This window comes from Mustela nigripes, chromosome 5, assembly GCF_022355385.1.
Source record: "Mustela nigripes isolate SB6536 chromosome 5, MUSNIG.SB6536, whole genome shotgun sequence".
NCBI classification, from domain to species: domain Eukaryota; kingdom Metazoa; phylum Chordata; class Mammalia; order Carnivora; family Mustelidae; genus Mustela; species Mustela nigripes.
Window position 1 is genome coordinate 57,849,005 of NC_081561.1, and position 20,487 is coordinate 57,869,491.

Below are 20,487 nucleotides of genomic sequence, written 5' to 3' on the forward strand. Positions count from 1 at the left end.
TAATCATAATAAGGGATACTCGCTAATAAGGAAAAAATGGGTAGGTCCAGCCAAATATTGTCATTATAAAGAAAAATTCTTTCTTTTTCATATAATGAGAATCAGTTTCATGCTCTACAGGTGAGTCATTTTATATTCAAAGAAAGTTCTCTTCCTGTGGCCTTTGTCACCTTGACACTCTTTCCCTAAGATAATAACCAACCTAGCATGGCAAAAAGCTACAAATCAGAAATCAGGGATTATATCCCACATTCTGTCATGGGACCAGGCAGTGCAACCATAGGCAAGTTGTTTAACCTCTCTGGGCTTGTTTTTTGACCAGTAAAATGAAAGAGTTAGACCATTATTATCCCTGAGTTCAGTCCTAGCTCCATTACTGCAGAATTTTTATTTCTAAACTTGAAAAAAATCACCTAATCACTTGAGTATTAGGGGATAGTTTTCATGGACCAAAGCAACAAAAATTTGAAATGTGCTGTAAATTAACTTTCTGGAGAGAACTGGAGTTTCTGTCTTCTAGTGCTTCATTTAGAGCTTATCCTTGCTAGGCTGTTAAATGAATCAAACAGGGATGTCTGGATGGCTTAGCCAGTTAAGCATCTGCCTTTGGCTCAGGTCATGATCCCAGGATCTTGGGATCAAGTCCACCACCAGGCTCCCTGCTCAACAGGGAGCCTGCTTCTCCCTTTGCCTGTTACTCTCCCTGCTGTGGTCTCTCTTTCTCTCTCTCTCTCTGTGTCAAATGAATAAAATCTTCTAAAAAAATAAATGAACCAAGGAACCTAAAAAGCTTGCATTTTGAAATACCAGACATTTAAATATCTGTAGCACATTGGTCCCAATCAAGAGAGAGAAACCACGCAGTAGTTTAAACAGGAGAAGTTTAACATAAAGTATTAACCATGATAGAAGATTGACCCTAACATATATGAGAATTCTGGAGCTGTAGAAGAATGGCTAATGAAGGGGTTCAGATCTCACTGGAGAGGTTAAAGTCAGCCCCACAAAAAGCACAGAAGCTCACTGGTTTGGCGAGGCCAGAGCTGGTCTGTAGTTGTTTGAACAAGCAATAGGCTACCATCCAGAGCTCAGAGGGGAGCAGGTGGTCAGCAGTGGTGTCAGAGGCATAAGCGGGAACCAGGTATAGCAGGAGCAGGAGGCCTTCAGGCCACATGAGGCTTGCAAAGGAAGCATCACATCTGCGTGGACACCCCGACCAGAGGCAGGCTACGTGGGGGCTTTGGTTTCTGTGTCAATAGGGCTACAGAGTGGTTATCACCAGGCTGTGGCTGCAAGGTGCCATAGGGATCACATTCTGGGCTGTGGCTGGGGCAGACTCTGCTGGATGTCTTCCTACCCACACAGCTGACCCCCAGCCCACACCACAGACAGCAGAAGAAACTCTTCCTCCTGCAAGGTCCCTGTGGTGCTATCTCCTGAGAAAGATACCTTCATGCTTGCTTTAGAAATGCTGAAAGGAACTTCCCCCTATTCTCACAGAACATTTCCTACAGAGGGCATTCAGAGCTGAGAGACAATAAATTGATAAACGACACAAATCTGTCAAGCTTAAATGTTGTCTGTCCATTCCCTGCTATTCTTTCTTTGTTCCTCTCTGAAAAATTCTTCCCTCTTCCAGACGTTGGTGCTTACAAATGACTTTGGGACAATTAATCAGCTTCTTCTTGTCCGCAGACAAAGCTCCATGTACCTGGTCCTTTCATGGGGTGTCTTAAACCAACACTTCTCAAATGTTGTTCATGACCTCTTGGGGTCCCTGAGACCCTTTCAGGAATTCTGGGAGGTCTCAGCTTTTTCAAAGGAATATAATGTCCCCTTGGGGTCGAAATTTCACGAGTAAGTTTGCTGGTGTTTTAGCACAAATCAAGGCAGTGGTCTGAACTAGGACTAGGAGTTACGTGTGTGCAGAAAAAAAAAGAAGCCAGTCTCGCTTATGAATGTCCTGGATCAAGTGGTAAAAAAAAAAAAAAAAAGTATATAATGGAATAAAACCTCAACCCTTGGTGCATGTCTTTTAAACATTCTGGCTGAAGAAATGGGAAATGCACGTAAAGCTGCTGGGCTGCATTCCGAAGTCAACGGTTGTCGGAGGAACAGCTCTGGCTTGTTTGAGTGGAAAGCCGAACCAGCCGGTCTCTCACAGAGCAGGGTTTTTACCTGAAAGAGCAGGTGGCAGACAAACTATGGCTCCTCAGGCTTGGTGTCTGCCAGACTCTTTCTGGAAAATCCAGGAGACGAACTTGGCGTCTCAAGGCTAACCATGGACAGTATCGATTGCTTATGGTCCAATACAAGCTTTCAAGAGAAAATGAGGATATTGGGAAAGAGATACCAGCCCCCATACACTTGACCGTGTCTCTTATACTTCTTGGATGAGCTCAAGTGGTGCTATTACTGAATGAAATATTTTGACATTGTACCATGACACGTATCAGCCTTTGGGAGATCTGTATCATTCAGTGAAACGCTGTTTACCAAATGACGAATTTGTGATGTTAAAAAATCATTCATGGGTGAATGGCCCATTCATAGTACGAGATAGATGAATGGGTTTTAGTGGAACAGAAGAACTTGGCTGATAGGGTTTCAAATTCCATCCACCAACTAGGTTTTAAGAAACTACCCTTTGAGTTTCGGTATGGTATTAAAGAAAAATGCCCGCGATTATCTGAAAAAGCTATTAAATTACTCCTCCCTTTTCCAAGTACATATCTGAGTGAGGCCAGATTTTCTTTTTATACTTCAACCAAAAAGCAAAAGATTGAAGGCAGAAGCCAACTTTTATTAAGTCAGACATTAAGGATTTTGCAAAAACATAAAACAATGCCACTCTTCTCACTCAAGTTCTTCCCTTAAAAAATATACTTCTTCTTCTTCTTCTTTTTTTTTTTTTACAAATACACCTTTTAAAAAATATATTTTATTTATTTATTTGACAGACAGAGATCACAAGTAGGCAGAGAGAGAGAGAGAGAGAGGAGGAAGCAGGCTCCCTGCAGAGCACAGAGCCCCATGCGGGGCTTGATCCCAGGACCCTGGGATTATGACCTGAGCCGAAAGCAGAGGCTTTAACCCACTGAGCCACCCAGGTGCCCCCAAAATATACTTCTTTTATTTTAGAGTATTATTTATGTTAATATACAATATATTTATTATCATTGCCATATTATATTTACATAAATAAGTAAACAAAGATTAAAAATATTTTTTAGCTTTCATTTATAAAACAATAAATACAAAAAGCTGTTTGGGATTCTCAGCGATCTTTAAAAAGTACATAAGAGTTCTGAAACCAAAATGTTTGGTCTCATGTTTGAGATGAGACCATCTCAATGTTTGAATGTTTGAATGACATTCAAACATTTGAATGTTTGAATGTTTGAGGACTGCTCAAACATGTTTGAGGACATGCTGTCTTAAATCTCCATTAGTCACTAGAATTCACAATACTGTAGGAATTTTTAAGTGTGGTAGTAGAGACCAATAGAGGAACGTGATTTCATTACTCAAGGTCGCACAGTGAATCAGCGACAGAGATGGCTCGATATCTGTGATCTGCTGCTATGTTGTGTCATACAACCCAGACTTCTCTGGGACGCTCTTCAGAGCACCAACACTGCAATTTTGAGATACTCAAGAGATAGATAGGGTGCGATACCTTCCTCCCCCCAAAATACATCGGCTCAAACAGGAACAGGACCGACTAAGTTTGTGCTTATTGCTACTGAGGGCACAGTAAGTAAAACCTGGCCCTTGTGTGGGGGGTAACCAAGCTCACCTTTTAGAGGGAGAGACTACATGAAAGGCAATATCTCATAGCATACAATATGACTTACCTGGCAAGTAATGTAATGTATATTCATACAACCTATACAATTCTATCATTCTATTATTATCATAGGCAATATTATATATTACAGAAGTTTTATTGTATCTATAGCATATATATAGTAGAGTATAACTTACAGTAAATACATTTACTATATCTAGGAAAGGGGAAGGACTTTGGGGTCACAGTTGGCTGGTAATTCTGCACATGGGCACAGCATGGCAAAGCAGAACTGTGAACTTGGAAAATTTGCCACCAGCTGTATACCATGCTCTTTCTGACACTTCTGGCTTGCATTTGTTTCTAAGGGCTGTCATAACAAATCACCATAAACTGGATGGTTTTTCTTATACACAGAGATTTATTCTGGAGGCTAGAAGTTGAACATCAAGGTATCAGCAAGGTCATGCTCTCTCCAGAGGCTCAGAGAAGGCTCCCCTGCCTCATCTCTTCTAGCGTCTGGTGTTTCTGGTGATCCTTGGTGTTCCTTGCCTTGTGGAGGCAGGACTCCAATTTCTACCTCTGTCTTCACATGACCCTCTCTCCTGCAGGTCTGTGTCCATATTGCTCTCTTCTTATGAGCACATCCACATATTTAGGGCCTGCCCTAATCCGGTATATGAGCTCATCTTACCTTGATTACGTCTGCAGAGACCCAAATAAGGGTGCACTTAACATTCTGGGAAGACGTGAATTTGGTGTGTGGGGGAGGCATTATTTAACCTAGTACACTGCTTGTGTGCCTGCCTTCAGCATTTACTGTTCACAGCCTCTTCCCCAGCCCACACGTTTTCCCTCACACTTTTCAGGGCCTGGGGTCCTGTGGAACCTCACCTGGCCGTTCTCTGTTGATGTTTTGAGTGGTTGCCACAAGCTCCCTTCCTTTAACCCATGACTTTAATGAAGGGCTTCTCTGGGCCACATAAGTGGTGAGTTGTGAAGGGGAAAAGAAAGAAGCTGAACAACTCCACAGTAAAACAACAAAAACAAAAAACCCCAGTGGAATACCCTGATTTAAGAAATGGGCTAGGGACCTAAATAGACATTTCTCCAAAGGAGATGTTAAGAACCAACAGGTATACGAAAAACAATCTCAATGTCACTCACCATCAGGGAAATGCAGATCAAAACCACAATGAGATACCACCTTACACCTGTCAGGGTGGCTGTCGTCAAAACCCCCATGTCCACAAGCACTGCTGGGGATGCAAAGAAATCGGGACTCGGGGGCACTGTTGCTGGGAACGCAATTGGGAGTAGCCACTCTGGAGAACAGTACGGAGGTTCCTCACAAACCTGAAAACAGGACTTCCCTATGATCCAGCAATCTCGCTTCTGGGTATTTACCAAAAATAACTGAAATCAGGATCTTGAAGGGATATTGGCACGATCCCCTTCAGTGCAGCAGGGTTCACAACGGCCAAGACGTGGGAGGAGCCTACGTGTCTGTGGACCGGTGAATGGATAAAGAAACCGACTGTGCTATATACACACTGTGGAATAGTCTTCAGTCTTAGCACGGAAGGAAGATCCGAGAATGTCACGCCATGGATAAAATTCATGTCTCTGCAGCCCATCTAGCACACGATGCTAGATGAGTTCAGTCAATCATTGAGAGACAGATATTGCCCGATTTCGTTTGTAGGAGGTCACTAGAACAGTCCCTGTCATAGGATCAAAGAGTGGAATGGTTGTCACCAGGGCTGGGGGGAGGGGAAATGAGGAGCTGCTATTCAGCGGGAATAAAGTTCCAGGTGAGCCCGGTGAACCAGCTCTAGAGCTCTGTGGTCCCACGCTGTGCCTGTGGTCATAGTAATGTATGGTCCGCTCACGATGTCTTGCGGGGAGGTCTCATGGTAAATGCTCTTACCCCAAGAACGGAGAAGAAAAGAGAAAAAAAAAGAAAAAGAAAAGAAGGAAAAGGAAAAGGAAGCTGAGCATCCTCAAATGTTATTTCTATGGCTCTTTGGCAATTTTGGTTTCCTGGGTAGCATCATGATTTATGACAGAGCATAGTTGTCTGGGCCTAACGTGATTTATGGCAATAGGGAAAAGGTGGGAAGCTGTGAAAGCCAGCATCCTCCGCACCTCGGGCACAGCTGCGGGCACAGGGGTGGAAGGGTGGGACGTGTGCACACAGTCCCATCACGGTCACCTTCAGCTCTATGACCTGGGGCCCCAGGTTATCTCTTTGGGGCCTCAGGTTGGGCTCCGGGCATGGCTGCATGATCTGGAGCCAGATCGCCTGTGTTCAAACCAGGGACCCTTAGGCCAGTTCTCTCCTCTCTCTGTGCCTCAGTTTCCACATCTTGCAAAAGGGTGCTAATACCCCACTACATGGGCTTCTCGTGAGGAATAAATGAGTTAATATTATATGTGAAGCGTTTTGAACAGTGCCTGACAATGTAGACATGAGTTGTTGTTCTATGAATTTTCTGTCCAGCTTATTAGAATTCCAGTATTTTACTAGTGCCTCCTTCAGTTCCCTTATCATTACCTACCCCCCCCCCAAGCTACCCCCACCAGAGGCAAAGTAGGTGGCAGTACGTGGATATGGCTTTTGGTTTTGTTTTTTAATTCTTTCCTTGTCACTTCTGATGAGCCCTGGGGAAGATTTCCTTTGTCAGGATGTCTTAAACGACTAGGAGCCAGGTGCCTGAGGAGTGCTTCTTGGGAATGCCTTGGGGAGCCGACATTATAAACTCCAGTGAGCACCAGGCTATTATTAAATTAATAGTCGCCTGTCTGAGTGAGGCTTTATCCGTAACTAGCTCTGCGGGTAGGTGTGTTGCCCACAATGTGGCCTCCCACCTTCCCGATTTTGTATAACGGAGCCTGTGGTGTCTCAGCTGCTCAGGAGTGGGTCTGTTTGCAGCACAGAGGAAAAGCGAGACCTGAATAAGGATGGGGCTTTTGGGATCGTTAAGAGAGAGGTAGAATAACTGTAATTTCATAGCAATTACCTACAACCAACACCGTCAAAGGCGCCAGTTTTCCGTGATAAACCTGAGCCTCTGGTGGGAGCAATTTGCAAGGTAGAAATAAGCATACAATTAGACTCTTATGTATGAAAGAAGGCATCAACCCCTCCCCGTCCAAATGCCACAGCAAAACAAACCTCAGAGGGGAAAATACTGGGTTGCATTTTGGGAGTGCATTATTTTTTTCTTCTTCTTTAAAAAAAAAATCTTAATAAACCCTCATTCCAGTATTTTGTTTGAGTTGTTCCCAGCTTTGCTAGGAAGCCCGGGGACCTCCCAGCCACCTGATGGGACCATGGTTTCCAGGGGAGCCACCAGTGAACTTGAGTGAATGGGTGATTTCTCCCCCTAAGTACCATGTCAGGGACCCATAAACCACTCTGTGGAAGTGAATTATACAGAGATCAGTTACCCAACTTTTTTTGTTGTTGTTATTCATGCATTTGCTGAAAATGAGGTCGTTATAAAATTCATGTCTCTGCAGCCCACTCAGAAATAAAACTAGGCTTGCCTTTCAGATGATAAAACAGAAACAAAATAAAAAACGAAAAAAAAAAACCACGCTATTTTGAGAACGGTCCTAAGAAAGGGAAATCTAGTGAGCAGAAGTATGCAAGCACTCAGGAGAGCTATCTGATATTGTTCCAGTCCTATCTGCCAGCCAACCCCACAGGAGGCCACAAGCTCCTTGGCTAAATGCATTTTTTTGAATCCTCTGTGTAATTTTCTCCAGGGCCTTGTACATATTGAGAGTGAATTTGCATTGATCAAGTAAAAGGGATAGTTTAAGAAATGATGGCTTATTGATGCTGAAGGTCAAGTACTAGTCAGAACTAAGGGGGCTATTGATTAAAATCTTGAGTCTGCCTTCTAGATATAGAGAGATGGGGTCAAAGTCTGAACTTTTTTTACTCACGATATATCATGGAGCAAGGACCAAAGGGTACAACAGAGTAAACTAGAGAGGAACGTAGTTTGGCTAGGTATAGCCAAAGAAAAGCATTTCTAATGGTTAGAACTACCCTCAGAATGGAGTGCTTTGAGAGATACAAATTACTGGTGTGTGAAGACATTTAGGCATAAACTAGATGATTACCTGGGGGTATAGAAGTTGGTGGTCCAACATCATTTATGTTAGACTGTGAGATGTGGATGGTCTCCCTTTATCCTGAGATGTAGGGTCCTATGGTTTCAGAAAGTTATGACTACATAGTCGCCATGCTGGGAACTCAAATTCAGTTCCTATTTATTCCTCAAATTCAGCACCTATTTATTGAGTCCTTGCCTTGTGCCAGGCATTGCCTGGCATAGACTTGAGGAAAAGGACAATAACCTAGGGCAACTGCCTTTGAAGTTAGGTTGTGTCATGGTTTTAGTCAGTTCTCCCTTGGGCGTATATTCCTTCTTCCCAATATGCACGTGCTGATTTAGGACTCTGGTTCTTTCTCTTCTTTCTAGGCTGGAATCGATGGGGAAAGCATTGGCAACTGTCCCTTCTCTCAGCGTCTCTTTATGATCCTCTGGCTGAAAGGTGTTGTGTTCAATGTCACCACTGTGGATCTGAAAAGGTAAACAATGCCATGTTAAGAAGGGATGTGTTTGGCCACACGAACGGAGAACTTTCTATGAGGGAGGGCGAAAGCCTGCCCATGGCTTCCAGCAGCCTCCTGCTCTCATCACATGGACCATGTGTCTCAGGGCCATCCCCACATATTAGAGAGGGACCTGGGACTGAGCATTTCTCTGCCCAAACTAATGAGGTGTTAGTAGCAAGAAAGTGGGAAGGAGTAGATATTGGATATGCAACAGAGAGTGGCCCAGAGGTAGACATGCATATCTTAAAATCCAGGAGTCAGCCATTCCAGCAGTACTAGCATCCCAAGCTGGGGGACCCTAGTAGGACTTCAGATGTAAGACTCCTGGGATTCCAGGCTGTTGACATCTGACCATCTCCCCTGCATTGCTCTCATTTTTGGAATTCCTTAGTGTGAGCATTCTGAATTATAGGCTGGGATGAAGAGTTGCTCATGCACTTTTAATGGTTATTAAAAATACCAGGGATCATTCACTATCAATAGCCACTCATTTCAGGCCCATATCCTACTTCCTGTCTTCCACCTGTCCTTTCACTGCAGAGGAGCTCAAGGCTCCCTCCCTGAGCCTCTAGCATCTGCCTGTATAGCTTCTTCCCTGGTGAGCTTAACATATTCTACATGTCACCTTTATGTAGATTATGCTATTATACCCAGGTCCCTACCATCTAGAAATCTCTAGAGCAATTTCCACTTGCATTTTCTATGATCGCTTTAAAATCTAGACGTCAAAACTTTTATCTGTCGTTTCCCCTTAGAACTGAGCTCCCCTCCTGAATACCTGGGTTCTTCCATTTTCTAAGCTCTGGAGAATTTCCGGCTCCCTTTTCTTGCATGTCCCTTGTCAACCAGTCACCAAAGGCAGGGCATTGTCCCAGTGTGCTGCGGCTCACCTCTGAGGCCTCTCATCCGTTCCCTAAGCTCACACTGGGATTGGGTCCCACCACTGCCAGCCGACTGCCTCTTTGTTCTTCCAACTGGACATCATCCTTCCAGGTTCTCTGGAACCTGGATCCATCCTTTATGTTATCCTCAAGTCATTCTTCCTAAAATAGTCCTTTAGTCATATGGTTCTGATCCTTCCCGTTGCCCGTAGAACAAACCCGCCTGTAGCTCTTTGTCCGATCTTCAGTGTTCCCAACATTGTCTCCCAACGCTTCTCACCGTGACCTAGCCCCCTCTGTCAGGCTGCACTCCCGCTTGCCCTGTCTCCTGTAGAGGCCAGATCCTGGCTAGGAGGCTCCCTCGGCTTCACAGATGCTTTCCTGCCTTCCTGAATGGACAAACCATGCCCAAGCCCCAGATTTCATCCTCCCTCCCCTGGATTATCATCGGCAGGAGTGTGCTTGTATGCTTGGCTGGGGATCGGAATGGGGAAGGAAGCCACCTCAGCGTTCCTCAGATGCTTATGTTGCTCTTTCATATCTGTTATCTGACCCACCAACGCCCGTTGAGGCGGGCTGCGCAATAGCCTAACTCCAGGTCAATAGATGAGGAAACTTTCTTACTGCAATAAATAAATAAATTAATAAACAAATTAATTTACTAATTTTTAAAAAAGGATAGAAAAGGAAAGAAACAAAAGCGAAGAAAGAAAACATCTCTATGAGACAGAGTTAAGGGCTTTAAAAAAAAAAATACGCGAAACAACAAAGTTCAGCAATTTTGGAGAATATCCGTTTCTTATCCTGGCACCACCATCTGTTGGGCGAGTGACCCGGAATGAGGTCCTTCTGTTGGTCTGAGCCTCTGTTTGCTCGGCTATACAATGGGAACAGAAAGCACGGCCTCGTTGGCAGAGGACCTGTGGGGATGTCGTGAGGCAGGCCTCGGGGAGCAGGTACGTGTGGGACTGTGCCTGGCTCAGAGCAGGCAGGACACACGGACTTTTCTTAGCATCGCCCCTTCCCTCCGGAGCTGGCAAGGCAGTCAGGACAGAGGACCGACACAGATGAAACAGTCCATCCGTTAGACCTGGCCTATCTACCTAAACACAAATTGCATAATTTGAGCCAAAAATGCTGAAGAGGGTCCATGAAGAGAGAGGTCCGCAGCTGACCAGCCTCTCTTTGGCTGGAAGAGCAGCATCCGCCGTAGGCAGCACCCTCCAGCGATGCCAGACTCCAGGGGCCCCTGTTCTCTTGAGTCACGGTGGAGGGAAAAAGAGAACTCTGTTTCTTTAAGCCACAGAGAGGTAATGGCTGAAAAATAAAATGAGTATAGATTTCGCCGCTCCGCTGAGAACGCAGGCACTTCTGCCTTATGTCAGCTCTGAAAAACACGAGGAGGAGGGAAAGAATGTCCTCTCATTGTCCACAGGAGGGACGCCCACCAAGTAAACAAAGGGACCGAGTAGATGAGATCTTAAAACCACTCTTAGTCCCAGCTGTCTCAGGAGTTCCAAGTGCCACACAATGTAGCTGGAGAGGATGTGTGTTGAGGGAGCGATAGGGGAGTAGCACCGTAATTGAAATTCTTCCCTTCCCCTCCCATACTGATTACGCCAGGAATTTGTTTCATTACAGACTTCTCTTCCCCTTGTTTACTTTTCTTCGGTTGCTCCATCCAATGTTTTCGACTCCTGACTCCCGCAAGGGTAGCGTTCTCGGCAAGAGCGTTTGTGGTGAATCTGATATTCCAGCCGGGCGCAGGGATGCGTGCTTTGTAGTTCCTCCTCTTCCTTACTGTTTCCTTTGGCACTGCCCCCGTCCCATGCCCCCGGCCCTGCCCACCCCCCCATCCGCCAACCCTCCTTCTCTCACTGTGCTCCAACCGTGCTCTTTCATTTCCACCAGCTGGTGGAAGTGTGGAAGCACGCCCTTGGGCATGATCGGGGCCATGGTGATGCCAAGGCCACCTTCTCTCCTGTTGCATATACTCTTAACAGCACAGAAGATAGCTCTTAGTATACACATAAGATGTAGTTCGTTGATTTTTAAAGTTTGACATCCTGCAGAGTTCATTTTTGTTAAGCTAAGTGGCGAAGGACCTTTTCAAAGCAGAGCCAAGCCTTTGCCCTGGGTATTAAAATCTTGGCACTCATTTAGACGGCCATCTGCCATCACTCTGCTTTTTAGTAGAACGCAACTCCTTCATTGTGACTTAGTCTCATGACTTCTGCAGGACAGGCCTCCTGTGTCACACCACATCCCTTCAGAACTTTCTCGAACCTCCCTGCTCTACCCGCCCCCAACCTAAGCTGTTTTGCCGAGAGGCATGCTGGACAAACCGGGGAGTCTAATTTATAAGTTGTAGGTCCCTCCAAAGTTGAGGTGCCCTAGTGTAAGACACCTCCTGAATCTCGATCTCTCTACAGAAAGCCGGCCGACCTGCACAACCTTGCCCCTGGCACCCATCCGCCCTTCCTGACCTTCAACGGGGATGTGAAGACGGACGTCAATAAGATCGAGGAATTCCTGGAGGAGACTTTGGCTCCTGAAAAGTAATGAGCTGCTTATTTCTGAAGCTAATGGCAGGGGTGGGTCCATGTTGGCATTACAGAAGCATAGTGTTAGCTTCGAGGAGGCAGATTTCCAAAGGAGCCTCATCAGTCCAGAGCGTAGGACCCTCTTCTCAAACCCAGAGAGCTGCCAGTCTTAAAACTGTTCCTCCAAGTCCAACTCTAAGAGTGGACAACCCTATGAAGAGGATATACCTCCTCAACAGAAGTCTAGGAAGGGTGGGCCGCCTTTCCGTCTCCCTACATGAGTCCTCCCCCATTCATTATGCCTAAAAGACCCCTAAACAAGGGCAAAGTCTCCCCTGTTTTAAGAACGAGAGCTGGAAGGCTGACGAAATTAGAGTAAGCCAGGAGAGAAGTAACTCTATGACTTACAAAACCATACCCAAGTATAAAGTCACAAATCTGATCAGGTCTGGTTGAAGCCCATAATCAAAGAGGAAAAAACTGACTCCTCTTCTAAAGTCAGCCCTGAGGGTTTGAGGGTGGGGTAAGAAACCAGAGGGCTAGAGGCTCTCTGGTAGAGAGAGGGCTAGCTGCTCCTGATGGAAAAATGGGTGCAGAGGGAAGGAAAATGAATTCTGAAAGTTACAGGAAACTAGACTCATTCCTTATACTCTAGTATAATTAGGGATTAGAACAAACACACTGTTTTGTTTTAACTAGAGGAAGATTCCATACAGGTAAGTCTCACACATACTCCACCCTGGAGGAGAGCCACTGAAAAGTTTGAAGGAAAAGTGTTCAGAGTCAGGTTTCAGGCTTACTTTGGGGGAGCAGGAAGATGAGCAGGGCAGAGGAGGGAAAAGTTGGAGGTGAAGAAATCAATTAGCAGAAGCTACCTGGGGATGGTCACAAAAGACAGGCCATGTGGCTGAACTAAGGCAGTAACCGTGAACTGGGGCCAGAGAGGGGAAGAAAGACTCAGTATCTACTCAGCACCTAAAATAAGAGGGATTGGGCCACTGGAAACCAAACTAAATGGATCTTGTATTTATTTTGAAATTATATTTATTTATCAATACTTTTATAGTCCTCAAGTGCCCTGGGAGATAGATATTACCTAGTCTTGTTTGACAGCTGGGGAAACTGAGGCATTGAAAGGTTGAGTCCCTTGCCCAAGGTCACATCTCTAACAAGTGACTGTTTAAATTAAAATTCCCAGTTCATGCTCTGGAATATATAAACATTAAGGCTATTAACGTTTCTATATTCTTCCTAAAAAGTATTCTTTGCCATCCACCTTAAGATGGTTTAATTTTACACTTAGTTGTCTCCCGCCCATTGGAAGCAGCTGAATGTAGACTTTAAATGAGGGTATTGATTAAACCGGCTATAACCACTATCTCAGCCACCACCAGAAGCCACAGCATCCCCAAACAGGACGCCAGCCAGTCACTGTGCTGAAAGTATCCTAGGAAGGCTCTGGTGCCATCCCCCAATTCTGCAACTCAGCCTCGTTGCTGGTGCTGGTTTGAAAGCCCATAAGGGAAAATCATTGCTGTTTGCAGTAACTGAATAGAGTTTAGACCATGCATGGGGGACTGAGAAAGGACTGTCCACGGGGAAGCTACTTTTCTCTGAGGAGTAATACTCATGCTCAGGAGTGACCACTACTCTCTAGGCCAGTGGGGAATGGGAACCGGGAGCGGTGGGGAGCAGGATGTCCCACAGGTCCTTTGCCAGGCCAGTTGATGGAGGTACGAAGGACTGGGCTGAGCCCCTGGGCCTGAGGCCTGCTGTCCAAGTTCCACCAGCCGTGTGCTGTGCCCCCTTGAATATTCCTTCTCTGCTCGCAGCCTCTGTCCCATCCTGTGGAAAAGGATGACCGGAGAGACTCTCCTGTTCTTCACGCCCACGTTAGCCTGGCTCCCTCCACCCTGACCGGCTGCGCCTTTCCCAGGCTCTTTTTCTTCCTCAGGGCTGTCCAGCCCCACATCCACAGTGGGACCAAGAGGGCCTGGGAGACCCCCAGAGGGTACATGCCCCCAGTGCACATGTGCGTTCTTCCAGAGGACAACCATCATCAGATCCACCGTCATTTTATCAGATTACAAAAAGTTGCCATGATCCAAATAGAGCTACCCGGTGTCTGACACAGACACTCCCTCTTCTCTTCCCCCTCCACACATATTACCTATCCTAAGTTCTGCTTCCTCTGGTCTACGTCCTTTTCTGGACTGCAGTGGTGTGTGGGAGGTTTTCCTTCATACATTTCTAACGTGTCAGTGACGCAACAGTCCACCACACCCAAGTAGCAGGACTTCAGAACTGCTCAAATGCATGTCTCGAGAATGCCACCAAGATGGTGGGCCTAGTGATGAGACTGGCAACATCCTGGAGTCCACAGGAATGCCCTTGAGATGACTTTGTATGGGTCATACTGGGCCAGAGGTCATAATTACCTTCCATTAAATGCCCCCAAGCTAGAGCCTCGGACTCACAAAAGAAGACCTGCTGTGCTGCCCACAACAAGCCCCTAGCCCCAGCTGGCTGCCCACTGATTTGAGCAGAGAGGCCCCTGTGGCCCATAGTGGAGGCCCCCAGAGGAGCGAAGCTTGACCTTCTGGCTCTCTAGGGGGCAGCAAAGCCCCCAGAACTCTTCACTGAAGGCTGTTCTGCCATGTGTTTTTCATCACACCACTGTTTGTAGAAGCTGCCAGAAAGCCAAGAAATTGTGGTAGCCTTTTTCCCCTTAGCTTTATTTTTTAAAGGAAAAAACCACATGCAAATACTCCAACCATTTTTTTGGTAAAATTACATTTGGTCCCACAAAGCATTTGGTGTCAAAAGAAATTCAAGAAGTCTCAAGTAGTTTCTAAATGAGACTAACTTCCCTTCCTTTCCTAAGACTGGCCCTGTTACCATTCAACAGGGAAGCACTGGGATCAGCGTTGTGATTATGACGGAAGGGGGCTGGTCATCACCTTTCACCTCCATAGAGTGGCCAGAGCTCAGAGGATCCAGAACTGAGAGGCAGGAGAGCAGACTCTGGCCACCTTTCCGTGGTGTAGATTGCCTTGGGTCAGCCTCTCTCCCATTTCCTCATGAGGGGATGGAACTGTGTAGTCCCTAAGATGCCTTTCAGCAGAAGCTCTATGATCCTGTGAGGATCTCAAAGTGCTTTTCCAGAGCTGGCTGTTATTTAAAATACCCCTCATGCATAGATGCTGTGAGAAAAAGTCAGGAGGGCAAATTGATAATATATCATGGTATGGCAAGTAGTCAGTCAACTAGCAAGTATGTACTGAGGACAGATGGGGTCCAGAACATTGCCAGAGGTAGAAGACGCTTTGAATTTATTATTTTGAGAAGTGTTCGTAGATATCTCACAATTGACAAAAATAGGAATGCTTCTTCTCACCCTCCGGGAAGTAGAGAAGCAACGTTAGTACCAAGGACAGGATCACGTGGTGACTGAGAAGATGGACTTTGGGGTCAGAATGACTTGCGTTCCAATCCATACCATGAGGTTGTGCCATACAAATCAGCCATAAGATTTCCGTAGTGTAGCAGAATACAGTTTATTCCTCACTCTGGCCAAGTCTAAGTGGGCAGAATGGCCCTCTTCTGTATTGTAGCCTTTGGAATATGTGACCCCCAAGACTCCTTTAGCAGAGAAAAAGTAAGAAGGTTTGTGCCAAAGGTTTTTAAGGGCCAGGGCTGTGAGTGGTCATAGCACGTCCCCTCTCAACCTATTGGCCAGAATCCAGTCTCATGACCCCAACCTAATTGAGAGCAAAAGCTGGGAAATGCAGAGAAGCACATCTTTAATTCTCATATCTCTAAGATAATGATTGTAAAGTTGATCTCATGGGATTGTCATAAAAGATGATACTACTGGGTGCCTGGGTGGCTCAGTGGGTTAAGCCTCTGCCTTTGGCTCAGGTCATGATCCCAGAGTCCTGGGATCGAGCCCCACATCGGGCTCTCTGCTCAGCAGGGATCCTGCTTCCCCCTCTCTCTCTGCCTGCTGCTCTGCCTACTTGTGATCTCTGTCTGTCAAATAAATAAATAAAATCCTTAAAAAAAAAATGATACTACTGAGCCTAGTGCTGGACATCGAGAAAAAAACTCATGAAGCGACATCTTGAGGTATTAGAAAGCTAAGTCACTACCTTGTTTGTGATGATCTTCCAGATGCAATCTTAAGGACCTTTGTCTTAAAACCGCAGATCCCAAGGGATGTCTCTTAATGATTAAGCCAGACCATGTCTACCTCTGAGGATCATTTGCTTAATTAGCAGAGACAAGACAAACAAGCACACGGCCAAGGATCAGAAGAGTCAGAAGCATTAACCTGCTTTTCAAGTGAGGGCTTGGTGAGATGAAGAAGCAGGAATAAAGGAAAGGGAGAGAACTTTTCAGCTCATTAGAAAAAGGAGGGTCAACGTTCAAGATGCCAGGGGAGCCCCTAGGATCGGCAGAGGCCCCTCCATCAGGGCAGAATTATCTCTCTTTCTGCAGTGTATCCCCAACACCAGGGACAGGACCTGGCCATGGGGGGTGCTTAATGCACGCTGAGTTTATTGCGTGGGTCCCTTGTGTTCTGTGGCATGGTGGCCTGGGGCTAGTCAGTGAGAAGTCGGTAGGGGCCCTAAGGCAGTTAGAGCACTTCCATCTGCATACACACACACACACACACACACACACACACACACACACACACACATATGTTACATATATTATAAATAGTAATACACATATATTATAATATTTATATATACTATAATCATATGATAATACATATATATCTGTATAATATATATATTTCAGTACTATTTACAAAAAATCTTTTTTGTGAGAGAGGCCAACTATTTTGTATTCCAGAATGAAACTTAAGTGTAAGTCTAAGATGAATGCATTCGAAATAAGAGATCTTAAAAATAGAATGGAGAGAAATTGTCATCAGTTAGAGCAGAGGTCAACAAACTTCTCTGTAAGGGACTAGATAGTAAGTCTTTTTGGCTCCGGGGGCTGTAGAGTCTATGTCACAGCTATGCTGCTGTAGAGTGAAAACAGCCATCATATATGACATGTTAATGATGTAAGTGGCTGTGTTCTAATAAAATGTCTGATTACTGAAGTAGGAATTTCATATTATTTTCACAGGCCACAAAATACCATCCTCCTTTTGATTTTTTTCAGTGATTTAAAAATGTTAAAAACAAAAAAAGTGGGTGTCTGGGTGGCTTAGTTGTTAAGCATCTGCCTTTGGCTCAGGTCATGATCCTAGGGTCTCCCCGTGTGCATTGGGCTCCCCGTGTCTCTCTCTGTCAACTAAATAAATAAAAGCTTTAAAAAAATAAAAAATAAAATAAAAATGTTAAAAAACTATTCTTAGCTCATGAGAGGGAATATAAACAGATACTGGGCTGCACCTGCACCGTGGGCTGCAGTTCACTAATTCCCGAGTTAAGAAAAAGTCACCACGTCTTTGTCATCAGACCACATCACAGTCTTATTTCAAAGATGTTCCTATGAATGAAACGTATTTCTCAGAGTTCTAGAGAAACAGAATGTACTTTGTAGCCCACCTATCTGCATATACAAAATATGGTATGAAATACGGAGCGAACATGAACGCCTTTAACATCCCAGTAGCGCAGCCTCCTCAAGTCTAGTTACTGAAATCTGTGACATTAATATTTGGATACACATTTCCCACAAAGACAAACTTCAGGTGGGACATTAAGCTGTACAGTAAAGTCTCAGGAAATCATAGCGCGTAGAAGACAGGCCAGCTCTCGCCTGCTTTCCCTGAGCACATGGCCCTTTGTCGTGCATCTCAGATTTGGTTCTATCTACTCATGTTGGGCCCACACTGAGAGTGAAGAAATGGTCAGATTATTGCCAGTCTGGTCAAATGATGGCAAAGCAAAACAAAACAACTAACCCAAACAAACAGTCTACTGAAAATGTGTTTTCTAGACCCTTCTCTTTTTACCTTACTAAGCAAGAGCACAGAGCACTTGGTATTTATTAATAATAATTTAAAGTAATCAGTTCTGAGAGCCTGCCAGATTCTGTGTGCAAAGGCCAAAATGGGGAAGGATGACCTTAAATTGCTATGGTCTTGGCTTACCTAGTATCTTGCAGGAAACTTGCCTGGTATCCCAGGGACAGCAGATGAATCTGCTTATTTCCAGTATGTTCAGGAAGACATGCTTGCTGGACCTGTGCAGAGCACCCTCTGCAGGCGGATGGAGAGTGCACGCATGGTGCTCCGCTGAGCTGGAGGGAGGGCTGTGGGGCTTTAAGGGTGAAGAGCTGAGTCCAAGAGGGCCACAGAACACGAACGGGAGAGCTGGGCTTCCAGAGTGAAGCTGCCTGGCTTGGTCCTAGCTTTGCCACCTAGCCACGTGACCTTAGGCAAATGGCTTAAATTTTCTGGGCCTCCTTTTTCTCACGTGGGAAATGAGCCCGATCAGAGTACCAACAGGATTGTGAAGACTAAGTGATGCATACTCATAAAGGGGCTAAAACCGTGCCCAGCACATGGCAGGCACTCAGTACAAGTTAGCTTTCGCAGGTGTCAGAGCAGTGGTGTGATGGAATGGAATAACGCTGCCCCGGGGGCAGGCCGGGTTCTCACAGTCCCCCGTTGATTTATGATCCGTGGGTCCTTCAAGATACATTTTCCCTCTCTGGTCTCTAGTTGTCCTCCCTGTAGAGTGAGGACCAGAATGCCTTCTGTATCTGCCTGATGGCAGAGGGCTGGACCCCGTGACTTTTTGAAGAGTCCTCCGATGGCAGTATCTGAAATTAAACAGTCACTTAGCAAGGCACAAGACTGGGTAGTCAGTCCTGGCTAGCTATTGGGCCAATCGAAAAGCAGCAGCAAAAAAAGAGAGAGACTAAGAGAGAGAGAAGGAGAAATGGAAGAAAGAAGGAAGGAAGGAAGGAAGGAAAGAAAGAAAGGAAAATGAAGGTTAGGGGAGGAAAGGAAAGAAAACAAGTAATTTTTTTTTTAAAGTTTTAAAGATTTTTTATTTATTTGTCAGAGAGAGAGAGAGAGGGAGAGAGAGCGAACACAGGCAGAGGCAGAGGCAGAAGCAGACTCCCCGCCAAGCAAGGAGCCTGATGTGGGACTCGATCCCAGGACGCTGGGATCATGACCTGAGCTGAAGGCAGCTGCTTAACCAACTGAGCCACCCAGGTGTCCCCAAAACAAGTAATTTTTAAAGACTTTCATTCACATGATTTACAAGATTAAAAGAAATTTAAAAGGTATTTTCATTTTTTTTTTTAAAGGTATTTTCATTTTAACCCAAAGCAATCCAACAGTAGGCAGTAGACAATTATTCACCCAGAGATCACAAAGATCCACACAACTGATAATGATGATAAGTAAGCCACCGTCCCTCATCTCATTCCATCCCTACCTGGCCCTACCCATACAATTTTTGTGAAATGACATTCCTAGAAAATTGGAGGGTGCTAAGGGGTTGAAGGCAGGGATGCCCACACAGGCCAAGTGTATCTCATTCAGTTTTAGAGACAATAGAAACTTGTCTTAACTCGGGTCTGCCTCTTACCTTCTTCTGGCTTCACATGAAAGCCTGTGCCAAGGTGAGAGGCTGGGTCGTTGCAAATCTAGCTGCACGCCTGGAAATAAAGTAATCAGAAACACTCGTCCTGCTGTCAGAGCCTGGTAAATTTTACTCTTACTGCATACAAATAAGAAGTGGGTGAAGGCTACTTCAGAAGAGCACCAGGGGTACCCTTTCTTTTGAGAAATAGCTTCAAAGCCCCAGTGGCGAGGTACCTTGTATCTCCTGGCTCCCAGAATTAGGGGTCCAGTTAGGATGATCCTAACTGCTGGCGGTACAGAGTTCATTTAGTACGGGTTGGGGAAATGTCAGGGGCACCTCCAGAATTTTGTATGGTGGTCTTGGATGAGACTCCGGTCCTCTGAGGGGTCTTCTAGTTCCCTGTCCACAGATCGTGTCTCCCACTGGCAGCCCTAGAGAGTATCCACCCTTCCTATAGGTTCAGCATAAGATCCCCAAAAGATCTGTAGATCAAACTAGAAAGGGGGAAAGGAGCTCCAAGTTCTCACTGATTCTAGAACACCACTCCCTCCATTCTAGGTACCCTAAACTGGCTGCGAAACACCGGGAGTCCAACACGGCCGGCATCGACATCTTCTCTAAGTTCTCCGCCTACATCAAAAACACGAAGCAGCAGAACAATGCCGGTGAGTTTCCCCCTTCCACTCAGAACTCCTGACAGCCCATCCCACTGACATCTCAGACACCCGGGTCCAAGAAGCATGGCACCAGTGCTGTTCACTGTTTGCCCACGTCCATGTCCCCTGTGACACAGGGAGTGGGGTGTAGATCCGTCTTTTTGTCTAGTGCAGGAGAAAAGGCCAGTGGGCCTTTGTACTGAATTTGGAGGCAGGGAGGCAATTTGTGTTCTGAGCCCGTAATGGTCTGTGCAGAGGTTTCCTGCCTCGGCCATACTGCTGGCCATTTGTCCCAGATTCACGACCATGCCTGGGTTCTTAGGAGGCCCTACCTGGGACCACATATTCCAGCTTCCTTCTGGTCCCTGCAGGCCTTCTGAAGGGGCTGTGCAGAGGTCATGATGGGACAGCAC

General features: G+C 45.7%; 1 protein-coding gene across 1 annotated transcript in view; it reads left to right on the forward strand.

Annotated features, from left to right (window-relative positions):
• Nucleotides 1-20,487, forward strand: part of CLIC5 (chloride intracellular channel 5) — a 99,914-nt gene that overhangs the window by 44,029 nt on the left and 35,398 nt on the right. The window contains exons 2-4 of the mRNA XM_059400335.1: nt 8,290-8,399; nt 11,740-11,865; nt 19,977-20,083. Coding sequence (XP_059256318.1) covers nt 8,290-8,399; nt 11,740-11,865; nt 19,977-20,083 — 343 coding nt within the window. The remainder of the gene's footprint in view (nt 1-8,289; nt 8,400-11,739; nt 11,866-19,976; nt 20,084-20,487) is intronic.